Genomic DNA, 14756 nt, shown 5'->3' with positions numbered 1-14756 from the left:
TCCATCGTAAGAGAAACCCTTTCTGTCATTCCACGACTATTCGGTTCAGACGATACGCGTCGAACCGCGCTTTCTTCGGATCGCAGCTATACATTTTCAACAACAATGACAAGTGACAATACGGAAACGATCATTTTTTGATTATCAGTTTATATTTATAGCAACGACTGTGCGGTAATTGTTATTGTATCGTGCAGCGGCGCCACGTGACTCTATTTCAATCTTTATAGATACGCTTGTTTACGGTATTGCTGTACTTATCGTCGATATAAACTAGTTTGGTATTATAATTAGAAATCGTTATGCGTTTGTACCGTTAATTATTCGTAATTGATTCAAAACTCGGTTTCTTCCAACCATACTATTCTAGCAGAACGTTTTTCGTTGCAGTTTTCTTTTCGAAAGTTCCAGTTTGTACACGTTGCGCGTATAATTGTACCGACAACCTGAAATAATCTTAACTATAGCTAATTACATCAGCCTAGATATAAGCATAGCCGAATCACCTTTCTTGGAAAAGTCGAAAGAAACTGAAATACGTTTCGGCTGTGAAATATCCAAATTCTATATAGATACGAAATTTATTCGAAAAACGTCACGTTTTACGTATGTGACATTTGTTTCAAAGTTATAAGTAGGTATAAGATTATTTTAACAATGTCACGCGAAGGCTGTGTCATTGGTAATTTGTCGCAACGTCAGTTGATGTAAATTATACGAAAGACTGTTTCGAACAAAGGAAACGATACGAAAGAACGGCAGTTTCGCGCTTTTTCCGTATAGTTACGTTTTTTCTTTTTTATATATATATATATAGAGACATTCCGAATATTGGCGACTCAATGAACGAAGATAATTAAATCCCGTTTCCGATTAGAGTAAAAAATTCTCTCTACGGTGAAGAAAAATGAAACGATTAAAATAATTTTTCTTCCAATTTGACTTGTAAATCTCACGCCATTGAATATGTATTTTTCGAATTTTTATATTCATAACAATTACGTCGTTAACGTACCTAAACGATAAACAATAAATAACGATGGGAAACGAACTACGCGGAAAAATGTACATAGTATATAATCATCGTGATATACGTACAATAATAGCAATAGGTACATACTATTATATGTAATATATCGTTATTGCTAATATATCGTTCGTTGATGTCAATTGATAGCACATAGTACATCGTTCACACGGAATATGCCGCGACAGTACATTATTTATGTTACGAGCTACGTAATATTACATCACATAGATTCGATATTGACCGATAGTATGCTATTTACAATGCAAAGTACATAGCAAATCTATGAAATACCTATTAGAATATAGCATGATGTTCGCATCGAATGCAAGATAATAGATATACTATTTATACTCTATGCTATATATAATAACAGATTATTGCGTAGTATGCGCTATTCGGTATTGATACTATACGCTGTACATATATCGATATGTTATTCACACCAGATAATGTACAACATGATACTTGTCATTCTAGATTCTAGAATATGCATTACTCGAGCCAGTCACTACGGTACGCATACCTTACCGAATCTTTTACTTCACGATCAATGTACGTTATAAAAATATAATTTCGCGTCGTTCCTTCGTTTATCAATCTACGTATTATGTGTTTGATATCGGATGGAAACGAGACAGAGAGAGAGAGAGAGATAAAAAGATGGAGAGAAAGAGAGAGAAAGAGAGAGCGAGAGAGCAAGAAAGGTAGAACAGAAAGACGGATATTTAAATATTTAAAGTCGACGTCAGGTAAAGTTATACGTATCGGTGAATGGTAGAGAGATAGAGAAAGGAAGAGAGAGAGGGAGAGAGAGAGAGATTGAGAGAGAAATCGCAGCATTAATGTCGTGGTCGTTTCCGATGCATGGAATGCCGATACCGTGTAACTTTCAGGGTCTAATCATGCAAATGTATTAACCGCTAATTAAAATTGACGCAAGTTGCGTTCTGTTCGGTGACAATTGATCGTCGATTTCTTCCTCTTGGCGCTGCGCTACGCATCTATTCGATGGAACAATTTCCAGACTTCTTTGCGAGCTTTGTTAACGAGACAGAAGCGATTTAACGAAAGAGACGATCGTAGGAAAGGTAGTGGTATTAATCGTTGCTAGGTGAAAATGAATATCCTGGAAATCAAATATGCTCTTCGTTATTGATGTGTGCTTTGTTTGTACAGTAGTGGAAGTTCACGGATTTGAGATTTGTATTTATTCAATAAATTTGTACACTTGTAATACATTGTTTAAATATGTTTTGAAGTTAATATTCGTTCACGCTTGCCAAATGCCACGAATATCTTATAAACGTCGTTCGTTACTTTCCCGCAGTAGCGCAGAACGCCGAATAAACGAAAATTCCCAGCGATTCGTTACATACAAGCGACAAAGAAAAGTAGAATAATACGAAATAAGTATTCAGCTACTTTATACATCCTAATAATAAGCACTTTGCGATCATCGCAACCGGTGTGTTCAACCGTCTTTTTCGACTATTCGCGGCGCACGAGAGGTTACGTCTAAATCAGACAGCCGCTTCTCCTTCGGCATTCCACGATACGCGTTTCAAGATTCCCAGCGTAGAAACTGAGAATTTTAACAGCCGCTGGTCTATAATTTCCGCGACCAGAAAATTGCTTTAAAGATTTATAACGCGCGATGAAGCGCGATCGGAGCAGCTGGTTTCCAGCGTTTTGAAAATCGCGTCTCTAGCGAAATCGGTCGAGGTGACAGACCGGATTCGCTTGAGTTTATTTCTGATTGCACCCGTGCGGACCGATTCGGCGGCCGGCTATTCGGCAGTTAAGTAGAAACAAATGAAGTGAATTCAAGGAATTCGAACTAACAATAAGACCGCGGTCTTTCGGGCTGCTCTAAATAGTTATTCGAAATCAAACGCTTCAACCGATCTCCTTTACCTCTACTTTAAAGCTACGTTTCTTCGCCCATCTTTTCCTCCGCATCGCGCGCGCCAATCTCGCATTATCCGACGTTTCTTGTCTTTCGCCGTTCAAACCGAAACTAAGGAAGGCAGATGTTCGAAAAACTGACCGCTGGAACGCGTCGACCGTTAAGAAAATCTGCGACACGCCTCGCGCATCGTTCACCGACGCGTGTGAGATACGCGTTTCACGTACTTGCGTCTCTCGCGTTGTCGAATTTATTTCCCTTCAAATGGAAAAAAGTCCTCGTGAAAGAAAATATTGCGCGTCTTGGAGCGTCGATCTTGTTCGGAACGCGCGTTTATTCCACTTGGATAAATTGGAGTAAAAGTTGAACTTATTAGCGCCCATCGGCTTATTCATAAACGATGCAACAGCGCTGCCATTACGCGAGATAAACGTCTGGATGTAACGTTCCGCCAGGGTAATTACGATCGATGTACGAGATCTATAATCCTTGGTGAAACACGGAAAATACATGTTAAACAAGCTGGCGTAACACGACGTAACGTCGAAACGGTAGTAAGTTATCGTGGAATCGTTGTTTGCTACTGAATATTCTGCGGCTATGAGATCGTGTTAGCGAATTATCTGATTGGAGGATGCACGTACGGGGTCGAGTTTTGCCGATGAACTCTTTCAGATCTTAAACAGAATCGTTTAAACGCGAATCTGATTTCCTTTTTTCTTTCTTTCTTTTTTCATCTTTCCTGTCACCGCTACGATTTTACGTCGCGTTACGGTAAAGCGAGTCTTCCGTTTTTTAACGAGAAAAGTTTATCGCGTTTGTATCGTTACCGAACGACACAGGAAAACAACGCGTTCGCAAATTTTTTAAACATTGTCCGAATTGTTCGAGAACGTAACAGCGGAAATCTTAAGGCCATAAGAGAACAACGAACCATCGTGAAAGTTTTAGACGCGAAGACCACGGTTGACACAGTGGCTGAATTTTTCAACGGCAAGTGTAGTATAATCGTTGGGTATCTCGGAGAAGAAACCGCGTTCGAGTAGTAAAATCTCGAGGCAGGGCGATCGTTGGATCGCTAAAACGTGCGCATAATAGAGGTTCCATTGTGAGCAAAATTAGCGATCGGAACTCTTTGTAACGTTCGCGCAAAAATATTCCGCCGAGCAACGAATCTGCCATTATTTTCAACCGTTATTCACATGCTGTCGCGTTAAGTTACAAATGGTGGAACGATAAAATTTCACAAGCCCCGTTACCGTATCACTTTTCGTTATTAAAAATTACAACGCACGAAATTTCCACGGTTTCAATTTCGTACATGTCACGAAGCTGAAAATTTGCAAATACGAATTATTCAGCAGGATGCCCATTTTATTTCGCGCGTTTCGCTAAATTGTTTTTGTCAAACACGTAAGGCTATTACGCGGACATGACAGCCACGCGAAATCGTAGAAAACACCGGGCCAAGCAAATTTGCGTCGGTGCATATTTTATACATAGCAACATGGGAAACCGGTAATCGGATTGAACGATGCCTGGCCTCGACTCGCATCAAAATTTCCGGAAAATATTCTAATTGATGGATCCCGGTTTCATTCGATATCGCGATATTATCTATACATGGATAAACGGATCGTCGCGTTGTTTCGTCTCGTACAATGACAATCAATTTTAATCGAAATAATTCTTCCAGCTTTTCGATCGCTTCCTATCCCGATCATTTCGCCATGATTTCTCCTCGTCTCTTTTCGTATTCGCCCGAGATCAACGCAATTTACGGTCCTTCGACTTTTGCGTCCTATATCTCGCCCTCGTTTCAACGAATTGAAACGTTTGGAATTTCTAACGAGACCTTCGTTTCTAGCACTTTTCGTGTCGAGGTTATTAGATGTATAAACAGAGGAACGCGTGGATAAATTTTAAAGCAGAAATGTTAATACAAATGTTAATACAAAAGAGTAAGCACAAGTAGGAACATAATTTGAGCTGGTCCCGATCCGCGCGCTAGCAGCGTTACCCTATAACTGAAAAGCCCGAAGCGATCGTCGTTGTCTACGGTCTATGGTCTGTCTTCGTCCCCGTCTATTGTTTATACGCTGTCGATGGCTTCAGTGCTTGAGAAAACTAAAAAGATCAAATGTAGAATTTTCCTAGAAGTGGTGACCACTTCAACATTTCGGCTAATTGCAAAGGGTATCTAATCCGTAGCTAGCAAGGCGACCACCGACGTTGCTATTTAAAGTTCAACCACCGACATGTCCAGCCTCTGCTGTTTCCTTGCCGAATACCGAAACATTGCTCGCGTCGGTACTCCTCCAAAATCGTTGACAATTCTTCCGTGAACGATCAGACTCGAGGGATGGCATCGCGAACGATTGACAACGTAGACGAGCCAACGCACTATCGCGCTGTCGATTCGTAACTTACGAACGCGAATTATCCAGACGCAAAATCGATTTTCTAAACGTCTTTTCAATTTTCAAAAACACCGATACTCGTGAAACTAGGAAACACGTCGCGATCGACGAGCACGGGATAAAGTTAATCGACCTCGAACGAACATCGAAGGAAATTCGTCGCAGCTCGATGGCGAAGTTTCAAGCGACGGCCGGTTGCGTTGTATTTCGTTCGATTCAGCCGTACGCGAATTCGCGATATTTTTTGACAATTTCTACGTACGCTGTTAGCAAAGCGAACCGTCGCTATTTTGCCGGACGAATCGCAACGTTTCAACGACGATGTACGCCATGGAACGACGACAGGAAAATGTTATTTCGCGAAATAATTTAACAGTATCGCGTCGATAATTCGTTGAGCGCGATCAAAGGGCGTTAAGAATAATCGGACGCGATACGAAGTTTGTTCTTGTTTCCAATGGAAAACTCGCAGCTAGAACGTAAGCAAGACAGGTAATAGGTTCGTATCGTGACGATTTAGTTCTATCAAATTTGCTTGTCGTAAGCATTGGACACGAATAATATATAAATTCTATTTTATTGGGATTTTACAAAAGTACAAGGAGAATGCAAAGGGAAAATATTTGACCCGATCTTCGTTACCCGATTCCCGTTATACGACGCGTTATTTTCACGTCGTAATGTCCGAAAACGAATAGTATGTTTTACTATTTGTTTACCGTTGTATTTTATCCGAAACCTTCGAAACGTCGAACATCGAGGGATTTACTGTAAAAAGTTTCAGACGATGGTTGCAAACGTTTCTAATTACCGTATAGCTGTTACTTCAACGATACGATTATTACTATGCATTTTAGTCGTTTCAACGAAGCTACGTATCTATGTAAATATTAGAGAAATCACGATCGATTTAGCGTTTGATGCACCTTGTTATCGTTCCAACGTGTCTTTGAATTTCATTGGCTGTACTAAAATATCGTTTAGCCGCTTTATTTTTGCAGCGTGACTCGGTTATTTCGCTGTTACAGATTTTCAAAATAAGACGAAGGTTAAAATATTAGCGTAGATCGAAGGATAATTTCAGAACCACCGTTTCATCGAACTGTTCAAATCTACCTAGATTTTTCTTTTCCTTTTTTTTTCCTAATTAGTCGACCACGCAAAGACGAAGCGAAGCGAAGAGCAAATAAAAGGTAAAAATATTCAAACAGTTTGTCGAGGTAAAAAATTGCGCAACCTGTGTGTAAATGTATCTGTATAACAAATTTACAGTGACATCGCATCACGCATTGACCAACGATATTTAAATACACCGAACAGATGGGATTTTTAAAGCTGTTTCATTTTTCTACCAATTGTAAATAAATGGCAAGAATCTATGGCGTAAGCCGAGCAAATTATAAAAATACGTCCGATGGTATACGTACTCTGAGAAGTGAGGTCACCGGGCTCGTCCTGTATGTTAACGGGTGAGATTTTCACTGACCTTGGAGGGCCCTGAAGGCTGAGAGGCCCGGGCCCTCCGGCAGCGGCCATCCTCTGCATCGCTGCACCCCCGATTTCCATCGCTCTTCCTGCCCTGCGCACCTCTCTCGACGATTTTCGAGCAATCTTGAGGCCTTCGTGCCAAGTACGACCGTCGGCCGTACTTACTTTTCTATACAGAATTTGACTAAAGTCTCGACCTCGACGTTCGAACTCTCTTTCCCTTCCCGATCAAATTCACCAAGGGAATCGTCGACTCACGAAATGAACCGGAAACCACTTCTTTCTTTTTTTTTTTTTTTTTACAAAGTTACGACATTCGATTCGCTGGTCGAACGACACACGAATTCGTTCAAGAACGAATATTTCCAGTCTGCGCTCGAGTCCAAGGTATTCGGATGAATCGGCTGCGTTGTGACAGAATTTAGTTCAGTTTCCTTCGCCTCTGGCCCGCTTTCACCGATCCAACAGTGTCGTCCGGTTGGCGATTGCACGTGTCAGTCGCGACAGATATTCGTAGTTTCATTCTCGAGTCTCTAATCGAGAATTTTCACCGGCTATCGACTATCCGCCGCGGAACAGCCGTAGGTCGTGGAATTCGCGAAGCTTCGCGTTACTCGCTGTGTCTCGCACTTTGGTTATCGCGCGAATTCCGTTGCAACCATGTTGGTCGTGGAATTTCGTTTTCACAGCCACTCGTCCACGGAACGAACGAATCGAATCGGGTTTGTACGATTTCAGCGAGAAGATTCGCACTCGCAGCGATAGCTTACCGGAGCCCACGCCATTTTGCGATCTTCCGGGCGAACGACGTCCTTTGCATCTTACCCTGGTCGATATTTGTCCACGATTCTCTCGAAAACGATTACTACTACCGAAAAGCACAGATGTTATCGGCACAAATTACTTTTCTCGATAAATTCCTTGGGCGTTTGCGATATCGTCTGACGGATATTGCGATCTTCGATTCTTCCAACGTCCTCCTGTCACATAAACATTCCGTCACGCGAACATTCCGTCTCTGCGGAACTTTCTTAACCGATCCGGGAGACGTTGTCGACGCGATCGCTACGCGGATCACCGGTCTAGGCACCCCGTGACTCTTTACTCCGTCGATCTTGTGCCACGGTAAAGAATCGTTCTTCGTCGACCTACGGCTCGACGGAATCCGAAGTGCCGTTTAGTCGATCTCGTGGAGAAGTAAGTGTTCCGGAGCAGAACGTCGGTTGTGCTATCCCATTAACCAGAATGACGAGCGTGGTCCGACAGAAAGTGGCGAATGCGCGGCATCCGTCAGAGACGAGAAACGTGGAAAGTGGCACGTGTGTGCAATTATTATTTCCTTATCACTCGCGACCGACAATGACGGCGTTGATCGTGACGACGAGCAAAAAAAAAAAGAAAAATAAAAAGTATATACGCACGAGGGAAAGGGGATGGAAAGGAGAGAGGGAGAGGGCTCGAGGAAGAAAAAGGAGGAGAGAGAGAAAAAAGAGAGAAAGAGAGGACACGTTACACGACGCAACACCAACGAGACTGACGGCGCGGGGCCCTAGGAGGCACTGACTGCCGGTTAGGTTCCTATAGAACCCAACCTAACCAGTCGATGCCCCCACCTTCGAGGTCGACCTTTTCGACCCCACTCCGATTTCAGTCCCACCACTCGACCCGCTCATCCACGTCCTATCCGCTCGCGAGAATTCGAGCCTCGATTCCACGCCGACGTCGAGCTATTCGTTCTCCCGGTGGAGTCGACTCCGTCGCTTCCACGCCTCCTGGGGGCAGCTGTGGGACACTTGGCCGGCTCGAGCCGCCAACAAAATGGCCGACAGACCTAATCGATTCGTACCTACCCTCTCCTCTTCTTTTATCTCGCCTCTTTCTCCCGTCCTCTCGCTCTTGGCTCTCCTACGTCGACCACCACCGCCACCGACACCGCCGCCACCACCACCGCCGCCGCCGCCGTCACCGCCGCCGCGCCGTGCCGTGCCGTGCCGTGCCTGCCGGTCCTCCAGCTTCGCGACCCACCGATCGCTTCCCCGACTCGCTTCTTCTCCGCTTCTCTACGCGATACTCGTTCAAACGGCCACCAAAAGATGCTACGCCGCTGTTCGCGCAACATCGTTTACTTCGTCAGTTTCTGCCGCGTACGTCCATCTCGCGATGTTTTCTTCCACTTTACGATTTAGACTGGTTCTTTCCACGGGTCCGCGAGACCCGTTATCACCGCCGAGTTTTCACCGCTGTCTACGTTCGCTACCTTTTTTATGCGTCTGCCTGGTCGTTTCCTCTTTTTTTTTTTCTTTTTCTCGTTGAATTTTCCTTTGACGTTTGCACCGCTCGCTCTTTTCCGCGGCAAGATCTCGGTACCGACGAAGGTTTCGTAGCTTTTTGCTTTTAAACGAGTTTCTTTCTTTTTCTTGTTTTCTTTGCCGCGCGATTGCGAATATCTTGCCGCTTTATCGATTCGCCGCGCGCTTTCAATCCTTTGTTTCCCCGAGCTGTTCGAACGCCCCGGCTTTCCATCCGTCTTCCTCGTCGCTCGTGTTTCGTTCGATCGTACGTTGTCGAATTTGGTGATCGGCGCGCCTCGCTTCGAGCTTCTTCGTACGAAATATTCGACGAATGTAGGTAGTTCTCCTCTATCGAAACGTTAAACATCTTTGGCCGGAAACCTCGCTCCGCGTTTTACTTATTCGTCGCGCATTTTCTAAATGATACGTTTGTCGCACGTTCGCCTAAATATCCTCTAATTTTCATACTTTTATATTTTTTAGTAGATATTGCCTTTGTTCGAATGCCTAAGACGCACAATCACTTTGCTCGATTGTGAAACGTCGTAGAACTCGTACGCGTAGCTTGTGATATTTCAGGTACTCGATTTGCCTTAATCACGTGCAATCGTTCGCGTATAGACCGAGTTATTAAAGAGGATGCGTCATTAACAACGTTGAATGTTCTACAGCGGCGCAAAGTGAAATTCTCTTCCATTCTCAAGCTACCTGCCTGTCATCGTCTCGATGAAATGCTTTGCAATGCGAGCGAATCGTAGCTTTCCGAGCTTTCTATTCTCACTCTACCTCCTGTCTCAGCCTTGTCTTCGCTCTGAAACTAAATACTAATTTTTCTAACCGTATCCACGTCGAAATACGTTTCCCAGAACTATATACTCCACGCGAAGCTACAATTTGCAGACTAACGCTAATCGTTTAAACCGATTCCACGGCGATTAATCAGTCGCTCGATTTATCGACACATTCGAGATAAAGAGAATTCGAAAACAAACCGACCGGATGCTGCGTGCAGGCCGACGCGCTTTTTCGCGAAAATATCCTAAACTGGAGCCGGCTGCGTCTGAAACGGAACGTAGATTCGAAACTGGCGGAAATCGCCGTTTCTTTCGTTAATTGAAATGGACAAGTAACAAAAATGGACGTTGTATCTTTGAACGATGTTTGGGTTTCTATTGCGCGAGCCAGACGATCCAACGAGCACGCTAAATCATTGGAAAATAGAAAAATAAATCGATGATAGCGTATACCTATAAACGCGACGTGTCTTACACTTTGGTATCGAACGCAGAAATCAAACATTTTCTTGTTAACATTTATAGTATGTAACAGGTAAATTATTACAACTACATGCTTCACAAACGTGTCTAATCGCAAATCGACTAGAGAGGCCATAAGCATTCGTCGTATCGTATTTTCACTGTTGATCGGTGATCGGTGATCGTAATGTTGTGACGCCTTGAAAACGTATAGCATCTTCCTCGACGCGACTTTAACGTCCTACTTTGTCTAAAGCTTTTTACGTAAAATTTGACGATTTATCCGAATTTGCGAAAAAACGTTGGACGTTCCATTTAAAAGACCAAAGGTGAGCGTAATATCTCGCTAAAGAAGCAAGGAAGTGAAAATGTCTCCCTGGACACCGTGCAACTTTTGTTTGAAATATTTTCTCCTATAACTTTCGAATAATTTACGAGTGATCTTGAGTCGTCGTGTTAGGAGGCTTACTCCGTACACGTAGCGTGATATTAACCAAAAATTACAGTAAAAATCGTAATTGCATCGGTTTCGATGAATTATACGCGCTTTGATAATTGTTGAAAATGTAACGCGCCAATTAATCTGATGACGATCGTACAATCTTTAAATTCGCGTTCTGTGGTAAGATGCGCACTCCCACGGATCGATAATTAATTTAATCATCGAATTCGTATCCATTTGCTATTCGCACGGTTCGCGTTTTCTTATCGCTGCCTGTTGATGTTTTATCTTACCGCGGAGAATCGATTTAAAAACGCCCGATTTTAAAACTCATAAATATTACTATCGATAACTATCGAAACTAAGTAACGTTATTTTTGTTATTTGTCTATATTATTATAATTTCCCATGCATCGAGCAGAACGAGACGCCACGTCGTTGCGTTCGAAAACGTCCAAATCCTCTTCGACCTTTTTCTTCTTTTCTCTTCCTTACACGCGTGACGGGCAAATTATACATCTTCCCTCATTTTTTGATATTTCTAGTAAAATTTTCTCGCATGCGTCCGATACTAACAAGAAAAGACAGCTCTGTGTTAGAAAATACGTATTGGACTGTGCAGATATTAGACGCGGATGTTCACGTCGTTCGAACAAAAATTCCACCACAAGCGCTGCTCGAAAGACGGTTACGGAAAAAAGAGCAGCCTCGAAGTGGCCAAGCGTGATTTGCCCTTCGAAAAAAGGACGATCTTCTGCGGTTCACCGATCACGTGCATCAGGCTAATCCGTACGTCGAGGCGTGAACGGATCTCGGTACGTTCAGTCTGTCCATTGTCGGGAACCTCCCACTTTTCTCCCTTCTCCTTTCATTTACGTTTTCCTCTGATTTCGTTACGGTGTCGTGAACGAGAATTCATCGTAGTACGGCGCAGCCTAAATATGTATTTTCCATTCGCGAACGCGATTCTCATTACCTGTATATTTCACGAAACTGTAAAACACGTTCTGATATTTCGCTGTTCTGCTCGCGTAGATACGAGCAAATAATATATTATTTAGGATAAAAAATTGCCGGAAACTCTACGACGAACAAAGCGTGCATACTCTGTGACAGATTAACAAAAGGACGCTCGGGAGGGCTGTTTTTCGTTCGAGTATCGTCGATTCGGTAAACACTTTAATTTGCTGGAAAATCGTTTCGAGTAGAGAAAAGGTACCGCGGACGCGAGTAATAACCGCGAAGAGTAAGACGCAGCGATCGCGGATTAACCGTGAACGTAGAGCACGTTTCTATGGCTCGACGATTTACCGCGTCTCTGTCAGCAAACTTTCGTTCGAGAAGAGATTCGACGATCGATTCGATTAAGATTCAAATTAGGTTAAAACATCGTGCGAATTTTCCACCATTGGTTTCACCATCGTCACGAGCTTCGCCGTCTAAAGCAAACCCGCGTCGAGGCAACGAACCTCGACCGCTTCCCTCGCTACAGCCTTTAAAAAACCTAAACAACCCCCTTTCGCGCGTTGCTGCTCCCTCTGTCCACGATTTACCTCCAGACACCACCAATAATTAATATCCATCTCGTAAACAACCTATCCATACTACTGGCATTATTTCAGCGCGTAAAAGCCACCCTTCCCTCTCAAACTCGCGGCCACTCGTTCACCTACACCCCGTATATTTATAACTACTTATACGTATTCCACTCAGCCACATACATACAATGCTGCTTTGTGAAGCGTGTGGCAACGCCGGCGAAGAAGGAAGAGGACGAAGAGGAGGCCTCTTAAGCGGCTCAGCGCGTACGAGCGTGTACGAGCGAGAAGCCGACAAAGCTATCAGCGCCGAATGCATCCCGGGCAGATGCTCCCTTTGCTCTGTGCTTCGGTCTCTTTCCTCTCTCTCTTTCTCTCTCTCTCTCTGCTTTCCCTTCTGTTCGTCGTTCCCTTTCGAACTGCTTCGAGTGTCGAAGCCATGTGAACCCTGCGTAATAATTCACCAGTCCCTCGTACGTATAAACTTGGAAACGTTCGAGGAGCAGCCATTTCACAAGCCCCGTTCGATCCAGTAATTTTCGCCGCGTTGAAAAATCCGACGAGCTTGTTGTGCGCCGCTTCTTCGCTCGGGGTTGCTTCACCGGCGAAACTTTCACGCCGGAGAAGAAGTTCCAACGAGAGGAAATTCGGCTCGAACGGACGCCGAATGAAAATTTCGCTGCAACGCCAGTCGATCGCGTGAACGCGTTAGACGAGTACGCTCGTCTACGTAGATCGCGATGAACTCTCTGAAAGTTAGACGCGAGCTAACGAGATCGCGATACGTCGCGCGCAGCTAATTTTCACACGGAGCCTTGGAAGAAAATTGCCACGGGATGTTTGAAAATATTTCAAACGCTCGTCCGAGTTTGTAAAAAATTCTTGCCGCGTAATTTTATTTACGTCGCTGTTCTCGATGCTGTTGTTTCGAAAATCTACCAAGTCGAGGCACGATGTTCGATCTCCACTTTGAATCACTTTCAATCGGGCGATCTGTGCGCGAAGCATCGTCGATTTCAAGCAAAGTCTCGCCAAAAGCGGTGACTGTTACGAAGAAATATATACATAGGCGATATCATCCGCGTGGACGCGCTTAGCATTTTGCCATGTTGATTTCTCGACAGTCCACTCGTCGCTCCTCCTTTAGTACGCAGATCGACCGATTTGTATATTGGCCGTTCGTAATATACGCGGAATTTCTATGCAAATACGTATGGAGATGATCGATCGGAAAACACTGGACATTCGCGCAGCAAGGAGAAGGAAAAAGAAAGAAAAATGAGACAATGACTAAGGTACAAAGGAAATGTACCAAATCAAAAGCGAAATTTATTAACAATCTTTATATTTTACTTTCCTCGATAAATTACATTTTCACCAAAGTGTTTACAGGATCCTTCCGATTAAAACCAGATCGAACACGATATAACTCGAATTATATTTCCTTACCGATATCGTAGTTAATTATCCTTCGTCGAGCGAGCGAATGTGCTCGAAATTATATCGCGTTTGGTGCACTTCTAATAAGAGAAACGTAACGAGCAGGTTGGTAAAAGTCTCGTTGGATCGAGAATAAGAAAGTTCGATTCTTTGGGTTAAAAATGTCAGCTTGTCGCGGGCCTTGATACGTCGTCGTACGCTTCGATTCTCGGTCGCTGTTTCTCTTTCACTCGCCTTGTCCTACCCTACGTTTCACGGTTCTACGAAATTGTTTCTACATCTGCATAATTGCAAAACTTGGATACCAATTTTTGTACGATTAGCCGGCGTTTATTGGCCGTTCGCGGTACGTAATACGCAAGTACAGAATCCGAGAGAAGTTGGGAAGATTTTTACTGAGACGTAGAAACGTACGGAGATGATCGATATACGAATTCCGAGAGTCCTTGGAAACGTTCGAATTAACATATTTTTGTCTTTAGATTTTGCGTAAAAAATGCGATTCCATGCCTTCGATCATTTTAGAACGGCCGAGCTGTAGATAAAGAACGAGAATGTATAATATATAAACGTCGAGTTTCACGATTTTCTCGCATGACTGTAAAATTACGACGCGATTTAACGAAATTTATTGGCAGCCGGTTCGAATAATTAAACTTCTGGGGCTCATGCTTCATTCGATTACGCGGGCAATTCGATGCATTTGGTCGAATCTTTCATCGGTTTTTTCCTTTTTCAATTTATGGACACGCCAAGTTCCACACTGGCGATATAAAAATATCGAAATCATCGCGAACAAAATATAAATATATATTCCTCGTGTTTTACGTGTATTTTACAATTCCGCCAAGAGATAAACTTTGCATAAACCGTTCGAATGTAAACCTACGAAAGTCATAAACACGAAGATCGATGAATAAATTATCTTGGAAACGCGTAACAGCG

General features: G+C 43.4%; 1 protein-coding gene across 1 annotated transcript in view; it reads right to left on the bottom strand.

Annotated features, from left to right (window-relative positions):
• Window positions 1–8724, bottom strand: part of LOC126924684 (insulin gene enhancer protein ISL-1) — a 36603-nt gene extending 27879 nt beyond the window's left edge. Inside the window, exon 1 of the mRNA XM_050739436.1 lies at window positions 6784–8724. Within this exon, the coding sequence (XP_050595393.1) occupies window positions 6784–6922 (139 nt within the window). The 5' untranslated portion in view covers window positions 6923–8724. The remainder of the gene's footprint in view (window positions 1–6783) is intronic.
• Window positions 8725–14756: the final 6032 nt, after the last annotated feature.

This window comes from Bombus affinis, chromosome 15, assembly GCF_024516045.1.
Source record: "Bombus affinis isolate iyBomAffi1 chromosome 15, iyBomAffi1.2, whole genome shotgun sequence".
NCBI classification, from domain to species: Eukaryota; Metazoa; Arthropoda; class Insecta; order Hymenoptera; family Apidae; genus Bombus; species Bombus affinis.
The sequence above is the reverse complement of the archived record's forward strand: the minus strand, read 5'-3'. Positions and strand labels throughout refer to the sequence as shown.